A 24,959-nucleotide genomic window follows, 5' to 3' on the forward strand; every position below is an offset into this window, starting at 1 on the left:
CAGCTTCCCTTCCATTTACCCTTCCCTCCCTTCCCGTCCCCTCCTTCCTTCTTTTCTCCCATAATCGCCCACATCCACATACTTCTCATCTCCCCCCTTCCACCCCATCCTTTTTCTCTTCTTCCATAATCGCTCACATCCTCTTCCCTCTCATCTCCCCCTTCCCTCAAATCCTCCCCTCCCTCACTCCTCCTTCCCCCTTCCACACACAGCCTGCAGCCACTCCCACACTAATGTTTCCCTCCCCCAATCACTCCCTCTCTCATCATCCCTCCCCTCCATCACCATCCTTCCCCCTCCTCTCTCTCCTCTTCCATGTCTCATCCCATTTTTCTCTTCCAGATCCCTATGTGTTACCTTACCATACTCCTCCTCCTCTCGTCTCTCTCTCTCTCTCTCTCTCTCTCTCTCTCTCTCTCTCAATCAAAAACCTTTCTACACATTCTCTACCCATCCCTACCTCCCCAACTCCTCTCTTCTCTCTCAGTCTGCCTTCCTCTTGCCCCTTCCCCATTCGCCTCTTCCATCTCCCCTCTCCTCCACCTCCTCTTTTCCCCTCTCCATCTCTCTTACTCGTACCTCTCCTTCTTATCTCCCACACCCCATCTCTTCCCTCCTCCTCTTTCTGTTGGCTCCTCTTTTCTCTCTCCCTCTCACAAACCTTTCCTCTCCCTCTCCTCCTTACCTTCACTTCCTCCCTCACTCCCTCCTTTCCTCATCCCTCCTCAAGCACCAATACTCCCAGCCACAACAATGCAGCTGCTCTTTACATTACAGTTACCTCGAAATTGCAGACAGCCAGATACACTGTAAATGGTCATCTCCAAGCGGTGACATCTGCGACAAAATCGCAATACCTCCAAACAGCGACCCTCCAAACAGCAAAACCTCTAGCAAGATCTCCAAACAGCAGACGCATCCAGGAGCAAATATCTCCAAATACGGTACCGAAATTCCAAACACCAAAACACCACGAAGCACTATTAAAAAAAAAAAAAAAAAAAAAAAAAAAAAAAAAAACAGCCCCACTACACGACACAACTTGGAAACTTCAAAAAACATCGTACCAAGCACCTCATCGTCTTCTGTTTATTCTGCTACCTTTTCCTCCTTTCCCTGTTCCCTTCCCTCTCTCCTCTCCCACTTTTTTTTTTCATTTTTACATTCCTTACCCTCTCTTTTTACTTCCCCTCCTTCCTTCTTCTTCTTAAATTCCTTATTACTCTCTCCCCTTCCTTCTTTCCTGTTCCTCTTCCATCATTCCGTCTCCCACTATCTTTCTCGTGTTCCTTCTCTTTCCTTCTTTCCTCTTTTGTCCCCTCCCATTCCACCCTCCACTTTTCCTTCTTTCTTCCTATCCCTCCTTCTTCTTCCTGTCTTTTTCCCCATTCCTTTTTTCTTTATTTACTTTTATTTTTAGGAGGGGGGGGGCTTTCTCACCTATCATTCCTACCTTTCTCTTTTCCTTCTCTCCTCCCTCAATTTTCTCCCTTTCACTCCTCCTTTCTTTCTCTCTCTCTCCCCTGCCCTCCCTCCTTTCCTTCTCTCCTCCCTTCATTCTCGCCCTTTCGCTCCTTCTTTCTTTCCCTCCAGCCCTCCCTCCCTCCACCAACACCTGATATGTACCGCAATAATGTATCTGTGACCACAACAAAATTCTCTTATTATTTTCGTCTGTTGTTTTTATGATTCGTAACTCGGTACAATCACTGGCATCATAGTTAATAAATACACTTCTTGATACACTTACTGCTATTTGTATTACTAAATTATATGTCTTTTACGAGAGTTCATCTCGAGTGCTCATCAGAGAATACCAATACATGTTATCGGTTTTGAGAGAGAGAGAGAGAGAGAGAGAGAGAGAGAGAGAGAGAGAGAGAGAGAGAGAGAGAGAGAGAGAGAGAGAGAGAGAGAGGGAGGGAGGGAGGGAGGGAGGGAGGGAGGGAGGGAGGGAGAGAGAGAGAGAGAGAGAGAGAGAGAGAGAGAGAGAGAGAGAGAGAGAGAGAGAGAGAGAGAGAGAGTTGGGTGATAAATGGTGAGTTATATCAGCAATCGAATAAATTAAAATAATTCACAAGTACACTAATCTAAGCAATCTGAAAAAGTAAAAAACCACGATAATCCACAAGTATTTACAGTTAAGTCTGAGCTTCACTTAATTATAATCATCGTCAAAGAATCATCTAAGTCATAAATCAAGGAAAAATCATTCACACTTAACGAAGGGAAAATTGACCACACTTTACAAGAGTATAATTCATTCGACACACAAAATCCCTTCACCCCAAGAACATGTTTCCAGTGTTATTCTTGCTGGTAGTCAGAGTGGTTTTATTTTGCTTAAAGGAATCACAGGAGAGTAAAGGGGATATATGAAGTGTATTATCTATCCCTTCAGTTCTGAGTCTATCCTGAGGTGAAAAAAAATCGTCTGGGGCCAGGAAGAACGGTTGTTAAGGTGTATATGACAACGTTAATCTAATCCCTCAAGTTCTAAGAGTCGACTGAGATAAACATAATCGTCTGGAGATAGCATGAAAAAAAATATATATTAAACTTAAGCGGTTAATGAGGAAAAATTGCTCAGATTAACCAGGTGTATAATTTCTCACATTATTATAAGACAGATTTAAGAGTGTAATTACGTGCGCACAGTTATATATTCTAAAGGGAGGTGTGGTCTATTACCCTGACATAATTAACTAACCTGCTGAACCACCCAATCTCCATTGTTAAGAGCCACACACAAACAGAACAATAGACCCAGTTACCAGTCTAATATTAAACCCTTCAACACGGTGACGCCTGACTGTCTTCGTGTTACCACTAGATGCTTTTACTCAGCCTGGGAAAGTGTCCTGGTGGTAAGAGGATTTAGTGGAGAGTGTAGCCAACCCCTCCAGTTATAAAATATCCCCTTAACACTCCTATTCTCAGACGACCAGCTCTCAGGCCAATAAAATAATCTTCCATCAGATGTAATAAAATATAAAACTAGTCAGAATCATCCATGAGTTAACGGTACCAATATTAACTCTCTCAAGCAATTCTGATTAACTCTCAGGGGAATCAAATTACCTAGAGTTACATGCAATAAAATACTGATGATGATGTGGCCATGAAAGTTAACAAAAATTACACATCATGAAGATTCATAAGCACTTATAATAATACAAAAATTAACCTCTTCACTACGACTGTCTTGCTTACATTATCTTGCAAACAGCGGACTCAAGAAAGGTCGGAAAATACATAACTCTCTAAAGGGATGTGGTGATCGGCTGACTACGCAAGACTGATCCCAAGCTGGTGGAATTAAGTTTGAGGGTTTTAATACAGTACAATGTGATGTGAATGCAACGGGGAAAAAGTGACTGTTTGTAAATTAAATGAACTGGATAATAATAAAGAATAAGGCTGATTTAATAAGCGACTAAGTATTACGAATCAAGGAAATTACTAAACAAATAATGAGTAATAATCAGTAAGACCCTTCAAGCCGAGACGTCGTGTTTTATATTTGCTATTCACGAGCAACTTTATCTAACTTAGCGTTTAATACATCCTTCATTAACCCATTCACAAAGGACCCTCGTGAGTAAAATCATCTGTCAGCTGCAAGAATATACAAGAACACGTCTCCGTAATGAAGGATTAATTAACTAAATATCTGAAATCAACAGGGTGATTAATAGTGCACACCAGCAACCGCAAGGCTAATTAAATTGGAAACGGCCACAACTTCACTACGTCTCTGGGACTCCTTCAAAAACAACGACAACGACAACAACAACAATAATAATAATAATAATGATGATAATGCAATATAAAACTACAATCTCTCGCCCAAACTCCTCCAGTCCCCAACAGATGGCGTTCACACACCCAGCCATCCTTTCCAACAGAGTGGCAGTGGCAAGGCTAGACACGGTGGCTGCATTTTAGCCTCGATTCATTGGTTTATCGAACACCCACTCTCTTGTGACCGCCAACAATGGAAGGACATTTTTCTACGCACACACGCAATTGGCTTCGTGAATAGGTGAGAGCGTCTTTTTAGTGATGTGATGCAACTGATTTCATTTTCTTTTCCCCATTTCGATACAGCCCCATTTCATACGTAAGACGCAATGTTCAAACTTTTCACTACGATGTCGCCTTTTCATTTTTATTTTCGTTACCGTATATATGATTTTATGTAACGGGTAAAAATTCTGTCAATAAGTGGGTTAATTAAGGCTCTACTTAACCCTCCTACTCCCACGCCTTACCTAAGATGTCTGTAATCGTCTGAAAGAAGCAAGAACGAAACAGACGTCACCTTACAATACTTAAAGGATGAAAAGTGACGGTCTCTGAACTCTCTTTACCCATCACTTCTAAACTGAATACAACCGTCTGGCAGTAACAAGACTATATGAAAAGCTGACGTCGTACTGAGAATGGTATGATAAAAAAAAAAATCATATACGCGTACAATCATTTGGAAACACATTACACTCACTAAAAACAAGGCGATATGTTGAAGACACACTGAACACTAATTCCTTTAATACTGTACTTCTGTTTTTGGACATGATGGATGTTAAAAGGACTCCAAAACATTAATCATACACGATATATCAATTACTACTTTCTCGCATACTATACCCATTATCTCCACTGCGCCTTGTAACGCTAGAACTGATCTTATAACAACCCCTGTACTGATACATTATTGCAATGTTACAACCGATATTATTAATGGCACAATTTTACAACCTCACTCTGTTATTGATGTACTGCGTTACAACCCATACTGTTACTGCTATATTACGTTTAAATTCAGAGAGAGAGAGAGAGAGAGAGAGAGAGAGAGACTCCTAACGTCAAGTTCTAACACAATACCACCGACTTGTAACCTTAAACTGTTACTGAACTAGCCTCCTACTATTACTAATCTGTTATATACTAGTGTGTTATAACCCCTGTGACTCTCCCAGTGTCACGTTACAACCCCGTATAGTGGCTCTGCTCCAGCGTTACGTCACGTCCTGTTACACCTGGCATCACAGAGCCTTATGCTGGCTACGTGACAGCCTACACCGCAATAACACTTACCTACAATACAAGAGAGGAATGGGGGTAGGATGAAGTGGGCAGGAGATAAAACAATATATTACAGTGAGAGAGAGAGAGAGAGAGAGAGAGAGAGAGAGAGAGAGAGAGGGGGGGAATGTAAATTATGGCGACAAATACAAAGAAAGTGATGCATAAACCAGTCAGTACGTCAAAGACAAGACGTGAAGAAAATACCGTAACCAGAGATAGGAGGGGAGGCAGGGAAGAGAGAGAGGGGGGGGAGAGGGAGAGGGGGTGGAGAGAGAGAGACGAGGGGAGAGGCAGAAAGGGGAGAAAGGAAATGAAGCAGAAGGGAAGAGGAGAAATGAGGAAGGAGAAAGGATGAGAGTGCAAGGGAAGGACAAGATTAAGGGTTGAGGATGAATGGACATGTGACCAGAGAACAATGGAAGGGGGGAAGGAGAAGGGGGTGGGAGGTGAGGGAAGTGAAGAGAGGATAGGAGAAAGGTGAGAAGCAAAGGATGTGGTGGTGACTGTGGTGGGGTTAAGGTGATGTGTGGAAAGGGTAATATGGTGTGGGAAGGTAAAGAAGGGTGAAAAAAGGACGTGAAGGAAGTGGAGAGGATGAGATGGAAAAAGACAGCAAAGACGAGAAGGAAAGCATGCGGTGAAGACTGTGGTGGGGGTTGTGGGTGGAGAGGTGTAAAGTGGTGTGGAGAAGGTAAAGAAGGGTGGAGAAAGGAAGTGAGGGAGGTGACGGGACAGCCGGAAGAAGAAAAAGGAAAGGCTAGATGAAAAGTGGTGGAGACTGAGATGGGGGTGATGGTTGTGGGTGGAGGATGTAAAATGGTCTGAAACAGAAGGAAGGGAAAGGGATAAGCATGACCAGGAATGTGGATAGGTGGAGGAATGTGGACGGGAGTGGCAGATGCAGATGAATATGGCTGACTATCGTTCGACAGCACGTGAAGACTACGCTACACAGACACCAATACATATGACTAAAAAGCTTGATCGTCCCAGTCGCTTAAGCACTCAGGACAAAAATGTAAGTTATTGTATTATGAAGAAGGAGGTGAGAGCGGTGTGCGGGGACGTAGGGAAGGTAGGCTGTGTCAGGGGTGCAGGGATAGTAGGGGTTATAGAAAGTGCAAGAAGGGGTGGAGGGGTGAAAAGCAACGCAGGAACGGAAAGAGGATATGGTTAAAGTAGGGATGTGTGGTAGTGTACAGAGAGGGATACAAAGAGTGATGCACGGAAAGGTGAGGGGTATGGTGGGATGTAATTATAGCAGGGGTGTGTAGACAGGTTGTACGAGGTACGGGTGTGGTGCAATGCAGGGAGAAGAGTACTGTGGGGGTGTGAAGCCAAAGTATGGGTGTGTTAAAGGATGTATGGAGGGGTGTGGAGGTGTGTTGGGGTGGGTGGAGTGGAGGTGCCATTGTACAGTTACTAACTCTCCCACGGGGTCAGGAGGGGGTCAGGTGGAGGGTCAATGGGGTTAGGTCGCGGTTGACAAGGAGTGGGGGTGGAGGGGTGAGGTGAGGAGGAGGGAAAGAGTACAGGTGGAAGAAAGAGGGGAAACATGAGAGGGAAAAGGGAAGACGGGAAAGGAGATGGAGGAAACGGACGACGTGAGGAAGGAATGGAAAAAGGAGATGAGGGAAGGGAAAGAGGAAGGAGGGAAGGGAAAGGGGAAGAAAAGAAAGGGAGAAAGGAAGATAGGAAGGGAAAAAGGAAGACTAGGAAGGCATGGGGAAGAGGAGGAGGGAGTGGGGAAGGAGAGAAGGGAGATGGGAAGGAGAAAAGGGACTGGCGGGGGGTGGAGATGGAAGATGGGAAAGAAGAGAGAGAGGAGGAAGGTACTGACTGAGTAGGACGGGAAAGGAGAAGAGAGGGGAGTGAGAGGGAAGGGGTGAAGAAATATATGGAAAAGGCAAGAAAAGGACAGGAAGAAAAACAAAAAGGTGAGATGGAAAGGTGAGAGAGACGGGAAGGGGAAGGAAATGGTTGTGGGGAAGGCTGGGTAGGGGTTAGGTCGTGGTTGGGTTATGGTGAGGGAAGGGGCAGGTGACGAAAATGGGGAATGGGTCGTGTGGAGGTGAAGGGGGGGGGTCCAGTGAGGGAGGGGGAGGGAGTAGGGGGTGAGAGGGGGGAGAAGGGAGTGAAGGGGGTTAGGTCATGGCTAGGGGGGACCAAAACAAAGGCGTGACGTCATTCGTAAAACACACACACCATATCTCACCTCAAGTGCTCATAAACCAATTCAAACTTAACCCCTTCACTCTAATAATCGCCATATGAAACTTGATAAAGAAAATGCAATACAGTTCACGTGGGTAAGCATGCATAATAAAGACACTGCTAAATCAGAATGTGAAATGGATCAAGATGACAGAGAGAATCAGAAAGAAAACCTGGACAAGAGTGAATTAGTGCACAGAGTCTCAGTTTTTTCCGTCAGGTGTTGGTTATATAACGTCTAACATAATATTTCAGATCAACCGGTACCTTGCTTTGGTAACATCACACTAAGATAATGCAATGCATTATCTGTTTGCATTACATACCTTATATGGTGTTAAAACAAGTATGGCAGAATTTGTGTGTATTATAAAAGAAAGTTATAATACGAAGACATTAAAAACTGAAATTTATTATTTCAAAAACGACATTCAATACGAAAAAATTATATTTAAAAGTTGAAATCAGCCCTAATTAGGGAAGTGGAATGTCAGCATGTTTAATTTAGGTGCTCCAGTAAATCAAAGGATTCCATCCCCGAGATTGTAAAAGTGAGTAGGCAGGACTGAACACGCTCCAGTGGCGTTCAGGTACAAAAACTTAGTTTTGATGTGGAAAAAAGTATAAAAATTGTCAGGAAGAGAGTAGTGGATGAGCAGAATAAACTACCTAGTGATAGAAAAGAAAAAAAAAAAAGTTATACTGAGTGATTTTTTTTATTTTCCTACTTAATTCGAAAGCTAAGATTTCAATAATTGCTTCTTGTTTCTTTCTAACAGTCTGTTTATATTCTATTGTACAGTATATTTTCTGCATTCCTCACTTTCCTCCCTTCCCTTTTTCGTTTCTCCCCCTCTCCCTTCCCTCTTTCCCTCTCCCTTCCCTCTTTCCCTCTCCCTTCCTCCTTTCCTTCTCCCCCTCTCCCTTCCTTCTTCCTCTCCCAAACACTCCCCTTCCACCACACCTCTCCCCCCTCTATGATCATCCCTACTGTGTTATTTTCCTGCATTCTTTCTCCTCCTTTCCCTCCCAAAACAAAGACCCCTTACCCCTCCCTCATGATGGGAAAGAGGCAAGGGACGGATTGGGGAGGGGAAGAAGGGGAGGGCGAGGGAGAGGGGAGAGTGTAATAGGGAGGGATGGGAGGAAGGGGGGAATCGCCTTACTCCTGCCCACACACCTTGACATTACTCCTCCCTCCCCCTCACCCCCCACCCCCTCCTCCACCAACTCCTCTTACCATCTGTCACGCCCCCATCTCCCCCCTCCTCACCATCTGTTATATCCCCCCCCCTCCACTTTCTCACACCCTGTCACACCCCCTCCCCCTCCCTTTTCATGATATCTCTCCTTCATCTCCCTCTCTCCATTTTCTCACAACCTGTCACTCTCTCCCCCTCCCTCTCACCTTCTCTCGTACCTTTCCTCTCTTGATCCCTCTCCCCCCACTCGATTATCTCACAAACCTGTCATATCCCTTCCCTCTCACCTCTTTCGCACCTCCCCTCATATTAATCTCGAAAAATTTCTCTCCCTCCCTCCCTCTCGACCACCTCCCTTCCCATGATCTCTCCCTCCCTCTCTCCCCCTCCATCTCCCCTCCCCCTCTCCCGCCTCGCTATCTGATAACCTCTCCTTTCCCCCCTCCCTCTCACCACCTGACACACCCCACTCTCACTTTCCCGCTGTCCACTGCCACTCTCACCCGTAACCCTCCCAAGTGCCACCTTCACCCTGCCATCCTCACCCTAACACCGTCCCATCACCCTCACACCACCGTCACCTTCACCCTATCCTCTACTCCCCCCCCCCCAGCACGCTCACCCTGCAGTCCTTTATATCTGACTCTGGACAAAATTAGTAAGCCCGTTCTTCAAGTCCAATGGTCGAGCCTCACACGCCGGCAGATGGTCCCACACACTCATAAGCCAGCAATAAAAACCAAGTCTTCAATGTGATAGGTGTAATGGGTGTTAATGGGCAAGTTTAATGTCGGGTGTAATGGGTTTTATTGGGAAGGTACATGTCATGTCACTATAATGGGAGGAAGGGATCAACTACACTCATTTCACATTAACTTGGCCTACAATTGTCATCTCTCCAACTTGAAGGCTCAGTTATATCAATAGATTAAGTATCATGCTAGTCACGAAAAAGTGCTACGGAAAGGATGTACAATAGAGCCGTAGTACTGTCTCACTCTGCCGCTAAGCTGAAAGAAGTAAGAGGTATTAGGACAAAAATCTGAGCCAAGTAAAGGTGAAAGGAGTACAGTGACCATTCAACATGCAGTCCCCTCTTTCTCCGCCATTCCATCACCTCAGTTACTCTACCATCTGCCACTCTCACTCTCCCTCACAACCTCATTTACTTTTTCAGTACGGTAAATTTCTCCTTCATGATGCTACATTTCGCAACACAAATCCAATTTTCCCACCACGTTCTCAAAAGCAAGTAACGGTGTAAGATCACAAAACAAGTCCTCATACGGCGGCTAATCTTTGGCACTCAATTACACACACACACACACACACACACACACACACACACACACACACACACACACACACACACACAGCAGGCAATCAACTTCTCCTCCATGATTATCTACTCAAACACACGAACACCTACAAGCAACTTTTAAGCACAGATGTACACATTAAAAAACGTATTTTCCCGTCATTATATTTTGGGACGGTCGACGAGCCATTTCAACATTTTGCTAGTTATTTCTCATTGAGGTGTATGCCTGCAATTACTATCAACACCTCGTACAGCAATAATTTTATAAAGAATGTAAAAAAAACTATCACTGAGAACAATTTGCCTTAAAAATAAAACAGCAGCAACGCTCACTGTGAAACCAAGGATCACGTACGAAAAGACACAGAAGCACCATTTGAACAGCGACGTATTTTCAGATGCACCCAGGAACTGCCTCGGAATTACGCGTGCATCTCTGAATCACCAATGGACAACAGTACATTAATTCGTAAATCTCAGAGCACAAACGGAACAGCCTCAGAGTCATTTATGCAACTTCAATGTATTTTAGTTGCATCTGGGCATCTCAGAATCACTTGGGAACAATATCAGAAACAACTAATATTCACGCAATCGTGTTCGAAATAATAATAATAACAATGATGATGATAATAATAATAATAATAATAATAATAATAATAACTATATAGCATCCTAGAATCGTACCATCCTGGCCTTAACCTAACTCCGCAAGGTAAGGGGTGTCAGTAGGAACAATTAATCTACCCACGTACCCACCGTGTCACCGCGACCCCATTCCCTACACACACTAGCTACCCTTTCTACGCTAAAGCCCACCACCCTATTCATCCCACCTTCCCCTCCTTACCCACTGACCAATAAATTCCCTCGCATTCTCTCATACCCTGCCCCACTCCTTCAACTCCACTCCTTTCTCTCTCATACCCTGCCCCACACCTTCAACTCCACTCCTTTCTCTCTCATACCCACTAGCTTTAACATGTCCCCCACACATTCCCCCTACTATCTCAAGCCCATTGCTTTATTCATGGCTCTCTTACTCTCTCATACTTACTGCCCCGTAACACACCTACTGCCAACTCCATGTATTCTAACTTTCACATCCACTATCCTCTGACATACCTACTTCCCACTACATGTCTCCCTCCTTATTCTCGCATATCCCTAACATACCCACTGGTCACTCCATGCCCCATACACCCTTTTGCTCAGTACCCCCACACATACCCACTACCCACTCCATGCCCCCTCACTACTTCCTCGTACTCACTGGCCCCAAACATACTAATTGTCCGTTCCATGCCCCCACTAATTTCTCATATCCACTGCCCAAAACTACTTATTGTCCACTAATGCCCTCTACGCCTTACCCACTCCCCCTCCCCAGATACACCTACTGCCTACAACATCCCCCCTCTCTCCTTCCTGTCTCATAACCACTCCACCTAGACTTAACCAATGCTCACCCCACGGTCCAGTCACAATCATACCCCCTCATACCCACTTCCCCCCAGACATACCTAGGGCCAACTCATACCCGCAACGGACTGTACCCACTGTCCACATCATGCCACCAGTATACCCAACGCCCTCAAGCCTTGACCTCTGGGGTACAAAGGATATCTCAAGCGTGATTAATGAAAGGACAAGGTCAAGCTGAGTACTCATTCTTAGACTTTGGGCACTTATTTTGAATTTATATGATGGACTTCACTAAAAAAAAAAAAAAAAAAAAATAGTTTTCAAACAGCGTGCTCTGATGTGTGTATGTATGAATCTACGTATACATGAATATATGAAAGGGCAGATACGCCAGGTAGCCATGAATGAATGAGAGCAAGGGAAAATACTGAATGAATGAATGAATGAATGAAAAAAAATGTAAGAATTATTAAAAGAATGCAATATAATTAATGATTACCATATAAATACAGTACATGTGTGGCTATGAACTAGTGATAATGTATATTTATATGCATGTTTGTATGTACTAGAATATATATGTATGACAACGTACAACCATTTCTGTACCGGTATGTATGAACAGTCGTACAAGGACAGGAAAACATTAGAGTAATAAAGTGTGACCATTACATGAACACATGGGGCTGCTACTAGAGGCCTCTCAGATCACCGTGATAAGAGGCCGACTGACACTAACACAGCGACACACAGAGCCACGCTAGGAGGTAGGATAAATGGTGGCGAGGTAACAGTCTAGCTAGGAAGGTGGACAGAATGAACCTGATGGATGGATGGATGGATGGTAAGTAGGCTAGTTCCTTAAACAGATAGGCAGATAAATGGGTAGTAGTTATCATTTCAATTAGGTAGGTAAACATAAAGACAGGTAGGTAGGTAGGTCAGTAGGTAGGAAGGCAGGCAGGCATACAAACACACAGCCAGGCGGAGAGGCAGTAAGAGTGGAAGGTACACAAGCACACGGGCAGATAAGACGATTAGGCCTAGATGGATTAGTACCACAAGGCAACCGGAAAACATGTACCTTAAGGAGAAACTAAAGACAAAAAGGGAGAACAAGTAGATGGAAAAAGGGCGATATGGAATGAGAAATACAAGACTGAAATGTGGTAAGGGAGGGAAAAGTGAAGGAGGGTGAGGGTAGAACTTAAAAGAAAAAAAAAAAAAATGAAAAGGAGAGAGAAAAGGGATGAGGGGAAAGGAAAAACGGGGAGAAAATTATGGGAGAGAAAGGATGGACAAAAGAAAGAGAAAAAGGAGAAAGAAGAACAGAAGAAATGAGGGATGACAAAACAAAACAGTCAGGAAGAGAAGAGAAAAGAGACAGGAAATGAGAAAAGAAGAGAAGAAAACAGAAAACAGGAGAAGAGGAAAGAGGATGGGAAAAGAAAACGTAAGAAAAGAGAAAGAAGGAAAAATATGCGGAAAAGAAATGAAAAAGAGAGAAATGAAAAAATCAATATAAAAGGAGAAACAGAACAAGATCACATGAAAATTTACGGATGAAACGGTCAGAGATGCAACAGGGAATGGAAATGTGCTGAGAGAAAGGCGGAAGCAGAAACAAACCATCATCCCCCTGTGGTTAGCGATGGTAAGCTAATTGGTAGTTAGGCTGTTAGGCAAGAGCTCTAGGTAGAAATGTAGGTATGTAGGTACTAGGTAGGTAGCTGTGTAGGCAAGAATGTTAGTGGTTGTGTATGTTGGTGGGCAGGTTGCAGTGTACGTAGGTAGGTAGTTGTGTTGGTAGGCAGGTAAGTAATTTAGCTTCTAGGTGTGTTGGTAGTTTTGTAAGTAGGTAGTGGTTTAGACAGGAATGTAGAGAAGGCAAGTATTTAGTAAGGCAATGTCTACTGACTAGGTGTGCCTGTCTCTCTTCGTTTAATATACACCTCTGAACAATCCATACCTTACAGGCAAACATACATCTCTCGGTCTATCTCATTTTAAATATCTATCCATCCATCAATTCCTCCATACATCCATCTATCCATCCACAGCAGCTATCCACTTTAACATACAGCCCTGCACTCGTCAGTTACTTCCTTCTCCCACTGTCTATCCACCACAGTGCCTATCACCAGTCACTCACGTCTATCCACCCATGCAATTCGCCACTCTCTCTCTCTCTCTCTCTCTCTCTCACATACACACACTAAAGCACTTTCTCGCCAATCCATTCATTTACGATTCATCCGTCAGATGCTCTCTCCCAGGATCCACTCACACTCTCCTGCTCTCTCCATCATCCATTAATCTTCTAGTACTCAAATTTTATACTCTCCTACTTCCAAACTTGATATCAATTCGTAACTACCAACCTACCTACCTGTATCTGTCTATCTATCTACATACATCTATCTAGCTATCTATTTACCAGCGTACATATCTATCTATCCATCCATCTCCTAGTTATTCATACACGCACTATCCTTCACTAACCCACCCTTTTATTTAACCATCCTTCCTCCACGGCACTTGAACATTATAAACCCCTCACCTATCCATCCCTCTATCCACAGTTACATCCTCCACAACTCCCACCACTCACACTTCCATTGTATTTATCCCCCATTCATCTATTCACCCATTAATCCTTTTTTTGCTACCCATTCACACAACACCACTAAATTCATCCACACGTCCATCCGTCAATCCCCCTTTTCTCCACCTGAATTTACTCATCTCTCCGATCCTTATCCCCCCATATACTCAGCTCTCTCCATCCATCCCCCTCATATCTCCATCCATCTCCCCACATCATCCATACCCCCCACATCTCCATCCATCCCCCCATCCAACACCATCCATCCCCCCCCTCACATCTCCATCCATCCCCCTCTCCCTCAAACCTCCATCCATCCCCCCCTCCCTCACATCTCCATCCATCCCCCTACTCATTTCTCTAATTAACCAAGCTATCTCAGTTCTTTCACCTGACATAACAGTTCCACCTCATTAGCCACCAAAGGGTATTTAATGTCCGCTGTAAGGGCGTTATCCTGGTTCATGTATCAGAGCAATTACCATCAATAATTTAGCCCGTAATGAAGGTGTGTAATAAATCTAACACCTGAGTTTCACCGGATATTGCACTAGACTTCACCCACCTTGTACCGTTTCTTTTCTTTTTCACAATGATTAGAGTAATAGGGCAGTAAGACAGAATGGAGGATCAGAAGCATGACTGGAAAAATACGATGGGAGGAAAATGAGCAGAAAGAAAAAGGGGGGAGAGTAAATATGAAACGGAAGTAGTGAAAAGTGAAAAGGGAAGAGAAAAAATGGTGGAGGAAGGAGAAGGAGAGAAGCAAGAAAGAGGTAACAGCAACACAGAAGCTGGAAGAGAAAGATAAAAGGAACCAAGAAGAGATATTTTTAAGGAAGGAAGGAAAAATGCAGAGGAGGAGAAGCGGGAAGAGACAAACAGAGAAGGGAAAAATAAATGGGAAAAGGGGAAAACGTACAGAAGCATAAGAAGGACGATGAAATTCTAAGTCCCTGTCTGAAATTAAATAAACCACTGACTAGAACACATGCGAGAACAGACAGCCTTCGACTCTGAACCATTAAAGAAGAAATAACAAAAGGGGAAAAAAAGTGACTCTCAGGCCAAAAACTCCGGGAATTATTTCAGATTTTCACGTTACTTTTCTCAGATAATATACTTACGATCACATCTCGCACAAAAGATATTTCCATCTCTCGATTTTTTTTGTATCCCTTTTACGGAGCAAGTAATATATCATTCAGTAAAAAATTCAGGTCTGTTTCCTGCATTACAGTACGTGTTCACTTAAATACTGATGTAGCAGTGAGACAAAGCACCGGGGAACTACCTGGCTGGAGTAATCAAGGTAAGGCTGGGGTTTTTGTACGGCAATTTCGCTACCTGTCTGTGTACCTGTTTCTTTGCCACATATACTGATGCTGTCTTAACCCTCCTTGTCCAGCTCCATTTCCTTTGCCGCTTGTTCGTGCTTTCCCTCCCTCTTTGATTTCCTTCTCACTTCCTGCCCTCTTACTTTCTGAAGCTGTCTCCCCTTTTCTTAGTCAATTTAGATTTCCATTCCCCTCGCCTCGTCTTTTTCAGTTTTCCCTCCAACTTTTTTTCCTTCTCATTTCCCCCCCTCTCATTTTCTGTCGCTGTCTCCCTCTCCTTCGTAACTTTCTACTTCCCTATTCATCTTTCATTCTGATGTTTTTCCTCCACTTCCATTCCCTTCTCACTTCCTCCTTCCTTGGTTTCTGATGTTCCCTCCCCCCTTCTTCTCTCGCCTCTCATGTTCCTGTCTTCCCTTCCTGTTTATCCACCCCCCCTCACTTCCCCTTCCTTCATCTCCTTTTTCCTTCCTTTGGTCACTTTGTATTTATTTTTAGCACCTCCTCTCCTCTTCCCCACTCCCCCCCCCCTTGTCCTTGCAGCCTATAAGGAAACTAGAATCTCTCTCTCTCTCTCTCTCTCTCTCTCTAAGAAAAGACATTCAGCAACAGCTACTACTACTACTACTACTACTATTACTACGCCGTGTGGTGTGTGTGTCATGTGAGAAGTGACGCAGTGTGACGCTGAGACCCAGCCAATGTTACGGTGGTGCGACACTAAACCACTTTCACTGCACAACTACGGTAAGTGGCTCACGCTGGGTAAGTGTCTGGGTTAAGGTGAAGGTGGGTGAGTGCTGGTGGATGAGTGCTGGTGGGTAAGTGCAGAAGAGGCTGGATCAGTGAGTAATCCGGGTAGCTGGATGGGCATGGAGGTGAAATAGTTGGGGGTATAAAATGAATACAAAGGAAGTCAAATATCAACAAACCTGATAGTTCTTTCGAGGCTTTTTGTAACAGATTTGACAACTGTATTTAATTCTCCGAGTTTTAAGTTAATAGTAGAGGAAAAAAGCTTTCCCTCCCCCCCAGACACAAACACAAACAAAAAATCTCCCTTACCTTCTTCGAGACCGTGGATAAATCTAAATACGTGAGGTGTCTGGGGAGTGGGCCAGGTAGGGGAGTGGTGGTGGTGAGGTGAGCAGGTGCAGCGGAGGGCACAAGGCGTATATGGTACTCTTCATGGTGAGGCCACAGTCATATATCACACACACACACACACACACACACACACACACACACACACACACACACACACACACACACACACACACACACACTACTCCAAAAACACTCATCACCAGACCAAAGACAAATCAAATAATGAAACTAGAGGAGCATAACGTCAGACGGAATGGAATAAATACCGATAATCCAAACAGGAAAAACACGGCTCTCCTAAATGTAACATGTAATTCTCCCGGATGTGTACTGCTTCCTGGAATTAACAAAACACAACACTAAATATATGTTTTAGACTTTAAGATATGCTTTGTTCTACTTCCTGGGAAAAACAAGATATCGGCTGCACTTAATACCCGAATATGGACGGAAATTGGACTGGTGTAAGAACTTGAGGCTGTGTGTGTGTGTGTGTGTGTGTGTGTGTGTGTGTGTGTGTGTGTGTGTGTGTGTGTGTGTGTGTGTGTGTGTGTGTGTGTGTGTGTGTGTGTGTGTGTGTGTGTGTGTGTGTGTGTGTGAGAGAGAGAGAGAGAGAGAGAGAGAGAGAGAGAGAGAGAGAGAGAGAGAGAGGAAGTGAGCAAGAGGTATATCTAAGAACAAGAAGCACATTAATTATCCGGAAGTGTGACTCTCTCTCTCTCTCTCCTAAAAACAAATACAAGAAGCACACCCCAACCTCCTTAACAACAATGTCATGGGATGTTGGTAGTGAAAATTGTGGTAGCTGAGAAAAAGTTGTGGTAGGTGCAGTAGTAGTGGTTATGGGTGTGGTAGTACCTTGGTATTATAGCTGTGGTAGTGGAAATTATAATAGTAGCTGTCCTGGGTAAAACGGTGGTAGTAGTGGATATGATGGTGGTAGTTGTGGTAGCAGTGTTTATGTGGTAGCTGTGGTAGTGATTATCATAGTAGTAGCCGCAGTAGTCGTGATTCCGAGAGTGGTACTTGTGGTGATAGTGATTACGATGATGGCTATGGAATGTAGTTGTTCTGATGTGGTGGTAGTTGTGGTAGTCGTGATTGTAACTGTGGTAGCTAAGGTGGTGGTAACTGTATGGTAGGTGCTGTAGTAAGAGTGGTTAGAGTGGTTGCTGATGCGGTAAAAGCTGTGGTAATGCTGGTGGCCACGGAGATTTGGTAATAATAGTAGTTGTAATAAAGGAGGAGGTAGGTAGTTTTAACCCTGCTTTGCTAATATTTCACTCCTATTCTTGCCTCTCGTAGTAAAGGGGCTTGAAATTATGGCCCTTAGCACCATTTCCTCGGCGACTTATTTTGCATATTACACATCAACATTTTTCCTGTAGTAGCAGTAGCAGTAGTAGTAGTAGTAGTAAAGTGATGTAGCTAGTAACAGAAACAGTCAAGCGTAACAGGAAGACATAAATTCTACACAAGTAACTGCACATAACGGCAAAACTGTTTATAAGGGATGGAACAGTGGCAGTGAGTCTAACAGTGGTGGTGGTGGTGATGGGCCTGAAACACTGGTGGCTGAATGGTGGTAGTTGTGGTGATTGTGGTGGTTGCCGTGGTAAAAAGAGGCTAATGTGGGCTGCTATTGTCATTCCTACATGTCTGGCAGTGGTGGTGGTCGCGATTGTGGTAGTGGTGGTAATTATGGTAGCAGTAATGGTGGTGGTAGGGACTAGGGTAGTGGATGGTAGCGACTGTGGTAGTAATTGTGGTAGTGGTATCTGTGGTAGCAGTATGGTGGTGGTGGTGGCCTCTGTGGTAGTGGCGGTAAAAATTATGGGAGTGGTAGTAGCCTCTGTGGTAGTAGAGGTGGTTACGGTCTCTGTGGTAGTAGTAGTGACAGCAATTGTGGTAGTGGTGGTGGTAGTAACCTATGTGGTAGTACTGGTGGCAGCAACTGTGGCAGTGAGGAAGGCTGCTATTGTACCTAGCCTCTTCAGGTTAATGGAAGCTGTGTGTGTGTGTGTGTGTGTGTGTGTGTGTGTGTGTGTGTGTGTGTGTGTGTGTGTGTGTGTGTGTGTGTGTGTGTGTGTGTGTGTGTGTGTGTGTGTAAAAGTGTAATATGGACTCTGTAACCCTGCATATGTCTGTGAACTATATTGATGTTCGTGAGTGTGTATGTGTGTACTTGTGACTGCAAAAGTAGGTGTTTACATGTATGTATGCACTCATGTGAATGTGCATAAACGTCCAAGCAAGTACCGTACGTATGCATGTGTACTACGAGTGTATGTGTGTTTGTGTGCGTGCCCGTATGTATGCGAGTGTGTGCGTGTGCGAGTCAGGTGCCAGTGAAAGTGGGAGGTTAGGCCAGAGGCAGACAATACCAGGCTACACGTACACATATACATATACACACACGCACACACACCTGGACAACACACACCCACACATTAACACGTACACACGCACTTATCTAGACACGCACATGTATTTTGATCCATGTTACCATCTGGGCAATAACACATGGGCACAGACGTACATACGAACAAACATACCTGTACACACACACACACACGCTAGGACACGGGCGCACACACACACACATATATCTAAACGAACTAACACACATACACACGAAAATCTCCACACACAAAAACGCATTTATGTATATATATCCAAACACGAGGCTACATAAATATAAACACAGTGTAATTCATGTAATGCAATGAAAACTTAAACACACTAGCATGCAGACTCATACTTGTACATAATGTCCTACACACACACACACACACACACACACACACACACACACACACACACACACACACACTACAAGTTCACACAAGTACCCCACAAACACACATACACTTTTAAAACCACTCAGCCGTATTACACACACACACACACACACACACACACACACACACACACACACACACACACACACACACACACACGTACTTTCTCCTGAGTCCAGCGCAGCAAGAGAAAGAAATGTGTGTGGGAGCTTAAGGAAGAAAGTTTGATGCCTTCGTTTCAGCCTTAGTTTTTTTCTTTTTATCTCTTCTGTTTGTATTTCGTTCGGATATTTGCTGCAGTTGAGTTTTTTGTTGCTCTCTCTCTCTCTCTCTCTCCCTTCCAGTCGACCTCCCTTACTACAATTTCACCTCTTCTTGCGCGGCCTCCCTTTCCTACCTCCCTCCCTTCCCTCCTCTTCCTCCCTCCCTCCCTCCCCTTCCCGTTCTTCCACCCTTCCCCCCCTTCCTCCCTCCCTATTCCTCCTCTTGCTCCATCCCATCCTCCCTCCCCCCTTCTCTTTCTCATCCCTGCTTTCAATCCATCTTTCTCCCTTTCTTCTTCACATTCTTTCTCCCTCCTTCACTTCCCCATCTTTCTCTTTCCCTCACAGCTCCCCTCTTTACTCCTTCCTGCTCTCTCTCTCTCTCTCTCTCTCAATGAATAAATAAGTGCATGTGCGTGTGGTTGGGTGGGTTAGTGAGAATGAGTCAGAGAGAGAGAGAGAGAGAGAGAGCGAGAGCAATTCCCACAACCATGCCTAATACACATTCCTTCTGGCTCATACAGTACACCCAATACATATACCTGGACAAGAAGCATGACTCAAAATGGCCTCGATAAAGACTACACCAGCATAACCATCTCCAATCTTGCTATCGTCTGACAACCTTATCAAGCTACGTGGAGACCTCTCGCGGAGAAGGGGAGGATGTAACTAATCCTTTTATTTCGTGGATTGATTACATCACACACACACACACACACACACACACACACACACACACACACACACACACACACACACACACGTCTTTGCTGTGTGAGTGTTGCATCCTAACCCTTCACGATGAGTTAATGCGTTAATACAAGTGAGAAAAACCTAAGGAACTGCTTGAGTAACAACACTGATGAATCTAACACACACTCTCCAGGTCTGACTCAACTGAATGATAAAGGACTGTGAGGAAGCGAAATAACTGGCATTGAGTAGGTATGTAGGCACAAGTATGGGTGTGTGGAAGAATTAATAACAGCATACGTAGGTGAACATCATGGAAAGGGATGAGTTGATAGAGTGTTAGTAAAAGTATTAGTATCAGGAGAATGTAGGTGAATTACTAAATAGGCAGGTAGGCAATCAGTCTGACCCACCAACAAATGTCATGAGGTCAATGAGGTGACAGTGAAAAAAAGAATAATGAATACAATGAATGAAGGACTGAATATTATGGTAAGTAAATGTAATAACCCTTTCAATAGTTTAACTTTTTATTCCTGACTACTCTTGTTAACCAGAAAAAATAAAACAAACACACACAAAACTTAAAAGAGCCCCTGGTAAATTTCTGAACTCTATCCAAAGGTGAAGAAAACAGACTGGAGATAGCAGAAATAAATTACAAGCGTCATCGCACTGTAGGGACAAAGTATGTGTGACTGAGCAAGGAATCTGAATGAAGGTTCGCAGTTCAGGGCATCGAGTATGAGTGAGTGTGAGAGTGAGAAACCGGATGAAAGTATAAAGACAGTGGTGAAAAGTGAGTGAGTCAGTGAGATGAAAAACTGAGTGGATGAGTGGGTGAGTGAGTGGGTGGGAAAACTGAATTACCATACGAAGAATAGGGTGAGTATCAAGTGTGAGTGAATGGGCATGGTACTGTGACTCACCGGCGGAAGTCATGAGATCAATGAGGTGGTTGAGTGAGGGCGAGAGGTCCCGCTCCTCATGACTGGCCAAGGAGTAGTCCAGGGCACGATACAGCAGCACTCCCAGCTCCGACACCAGCTGTAACGAGGAACAGGATTTAGTGGACACCGACACAAGATTTAGGCAAGATTTAGGATTAATATCTGTGTTTATAGGTGTAACAAAGTGAGCATCATAAAAAATCGGCTAAATTATGTAACAACTAAGCCCCTGAAAATGCAACAGACTATTAGAAAGTAGGCAGGGAGAAGGGCAATAACTTAAGAGAGTGGGGTCAGTGGGCTAGCAGAGACAGCAATAAAATACCAATAACAGTAATGCAATTAGTCGCACAAATGGAACTTCCGGGCTTACAAGCCGCCAGAGGCTTCACTGAAAGACGGAAGTTAGGTACGGGTTCTGCAGTCTGGCAGCTGTCCTGGAGGCTATTTTTTTTTTTTTTTCTAGGTCATCTACATACTCGAAGATGAAAACAAATACTTTCTCTTCAAACTGTCTGGATGCTTACCACATACAGCTACTAACTGAAAAACATTTAGTTAAAAAATGTGCACGATAACAGCGAAGCTATAACGGTATGTGTTTTTCACCCGATAAGTTTGAAACTGTATCTGAATAACAGAAAGATATAAACAATTAGACACACTGACTGACAGACAGAAAAACAGACAGACAGCCAAAATGTTCCCTCAACACATCATATTCTGAACTGGCCTATACAGCAAAACAAACGGTTCTACAGTCTGTGGTTCGGCGTACTGGCACACCAGATACATACACCAAACCCGTCAGAGTAGATATAAAACTGAAAGTGATTCACACAAAATACAGTTTTAAAATGTTAACTAATTTCGTTTAATGTCAAGTGAAAGAAAACCGGTCATGGAAGTGTTACGGCGACGCTGCCTGCCTCACCAATACGTCACAGGGCGGGGTGGGGTGACGCTGGCATGTTAACCCCCTGGACAGGCTTGTAATCGGATAAGAATGGCTTGGAGTGAAGGAAGTGAGCTAAGGATAAGAATTGGTTGGAGTGAAGGAAGTGAGCTTGTAGCAGGATAAGACTGGATTGAAGGAAATGACCTTGTAACCAGTACACCACGCCTGTATGAGACAGCCCTGGCATGTATTCAATATGGACGGTGGGCGTTAGCGCCGAAGTGGTGACATGTAGAGGTGTATGCTATGTAGGAAGACTACTGGGCCTTGGAAGCAGGCTGTGAAGCCTATGCCCAGAGTCGGACACAAAAAAAGAAAAAAAAAATAGATAAGAATGGGCTGGGGCGATAGAAAGAGAGCTTGTAACAGGATAATAATGGACTGGTGTGAAGGAAGTGAGCTTGTAACAGGATAATGACTACAGTGAAGGAAGTGCGCTTGTAATATGATAAGAATGGACTGAAGGAAGTGAGCTTGTAATATGATAAGAATGGACTGAAGGAAGTGAGCTTGTAATCGGATAAGAAAGGGCTGGAGTCAAGGAAGTGAGCTTGTAACTGGATAAGAATGGACTGGACTGAAGGAAGTGAGCTTGCAAGAGGATAATAATTGACTGGAGAGAAGGAAGTGAGTTTGTATGAGGATAGGAAATGGGCTGGAGTGAAGGAAGTGGGCAAAAAGATAGATACATAACTGAAGTGAACATTGAACACTGTACTGACTCCATAGCAGGCAATATTTATAAATTCTCGTAACACAGCGAAGTTTACAGGGAATGATACTGGTGGATACGAAACAGTTACCTAAAATACACAAACGTCTCTCTCTCTCTCTCTCTCTCTCTCTCTCTCTCTCTCTCTCTCTCTCTCACCACAGCGGCTTAGTGTGGTAAAATCAACCCTTTCACCGTGATGGCATTTTTTTTCCACTCTTGCTATCTCCAGACGATTTTATTCAGCTTAGTGTCAACCTCTTATAGTGAGCTTTTAAAGAAAGCTGTATCTGACCTCTCTAAATCTAAAAGTCTCTCCTGTGCTGAATCAAACCGTCTGGCAGCAACAAGAAAATACACACGTCACCCTTGAGCAAAAGTGTTCATCTCTGTAGGCCGTGGATGAGATCTGTAATTCCTTCTTGCTATATTCTGATGATTTTGTTCAGCCCTGGAGACTCTACCTGTATTGGCGGGGTTAAAAAGTCTCCATTAATCTTTCCACAGCCTCCTTTCTCTTCCAAAGCTAAGACAGTCGTCGGAAGGGAGCAAGAATGCAAAAAATGTAATCGGACTGAAATAGTTAAACGCTTCTTTTATTCTACAACTGCTTTCTGAAATCATGAGAGATATTAATAAACAAACAACAACTACACATGTACAGACTTTTACAGAAGGGCCATATGACATGTTCCTTTTACTCTAACTCCCTCAACTAGAATCGAACCCGAGACCATTGCTAATCTCCCCAGCCCACTACGCTGTCCATCAAGCCACGCCCTACCCAAATACAGCAGCCCACACTATACAATATTTTATTTTCTGCCTGCCTCATTATGTTAACAGTTACACCATCTTGCCTTCCATACGTTAGCAGTCACACCGTTTTGTATTTCATAATATATATAAAGTACAGGTGTTCTAGTGATCCCGGAACCGATCAGCTCTATGAATGAATAATGGAGGTACAATCAAATTTCACGAATAATACAGGAAGTCAATTCAATGTGGCGAGGTTAATTCAGCGTAAAATTGATGGGGTTGCAACACTAACTATAACTGTCATAATTACTAGTCACCCTAACTACATATATCACAATACCATTTTTTCAGCACGAAAATACGTTATCTACATCACCTCGGTAATGTAGTGAATTTCGATATTTCTCAATAATCGTCATTTTCAAATTAATGGGAAATGAGTCGTCAATAATGACGGGTTTGTTCTCATTCTATCTACATAAAAAAAAAAAAAAAACTATACAAAAGTATAAATGTAGTAGTTTTTCTAACAAAATTATTTAAACTAGTGATACCCGGTGGTGAAAAGATCTTTTATTTTCCTGGACAGCCTTTGGTATTCGTATTAGATGCTGAATCAATATGAGAACATCAAACTCAAATGAAAGAAATTTATTTCCTGTGCAAAATATCAAAATTAACCAAGAAAATGTCGAGTCGGGGTGAAAATGGCATACTGTTATGCAACTATTACTGCAGTTTTAAGAATTACTACCGGTATAACTATTAATACGACCGATTACTACCGCTACAACTATACTACCTTACAACAGTACAATACGAACTACTACGACCGTACTACTACTCTACTACTACTACTACCAACCACTTTCCCAACTGAGTGCAGTCTAAAATTGCGAAAGCCCTGTTGCCAACCACCCATCTGTCTCGCCACCACGTTACCTTGAAAATAGCAACACTAACTATAACAACAAAAACTTCTATCACCACCACCACCACCACCACCATTTCTACTACTACTACTTTCCTTAAGTCTACATACACTTGCGACATCACTGCTACCCTAAACCATCCCACTTGCGTGTCTGTCTAGCCAGCCACCTCGTTACCTTGACAACAACAGCAACAACAACAACTTTCACTTCCTGCCGACAACTTAGCAATGATCTGGGTCTACTCACAGCTTCCGGTAGTTCACCTTGACTCTTTATGCATCTCATTCATATAAACAATGTGTATTTTTGAGTCTGGCTTCCCTGTATTCACTCTGTAAAATTATACTGAAGGTGAGTTCATTCGTATATACATTTTCTCACACTGTTCAGAGTTCGTTATTCATAAAGTTTTTTTTTTTTTTTCATCAACAATATCTGCCGCCTCCATACACTTCATGTTATCTATAGAACTTACTTTATGTCGGAAAGTTTACTTTTCATAAAGCTGAATTCGAAGTAACAATGAAATCTATTCTTGATTTACCTGATTTGTAGTCTGTCTCTATATGCATTCTAT

At 43.5% G+C, this 24,959-nt stretch overlaps 1 protein-coding gene across 1 annotated transcript in view; it reads right to left on the minus strand.

The window, feature by feature from the left end:
* spir (spire type actin nucleation factor) overlaps positions 1-24,959 on the minus strand; it is a 315,119-nt gene that overhangs the window by 139,071 nt on the left and 151,089 nt on the right. The window contains exon 3 of the mRNA XM_080282611.1: positions 20,995-21,112. Within this exon, the coding sequence (XP_080138737.1) occupies positions 20,995-21,112 (118 nt within the window). The remainder of the gene's footprint in view (positions 1-20,994; positions 21,113-24,959) is intronic.

Source organism: Coenobita brevimanus, chromosome 94 (genome assembly GCF_032717465.1).
Source record: "Coenobita brevimanus isolate Jiangsu-jjx chromosome 94, ASM3271746v2, whole genome shotgun sequence".
NCBI classification, from domain to species: Eukaryota; Metazoa; Arthropoda; class Malacostraca; order Decapoda; family Coenobitidae; genus Coenobita; species Coenobita brevimanus.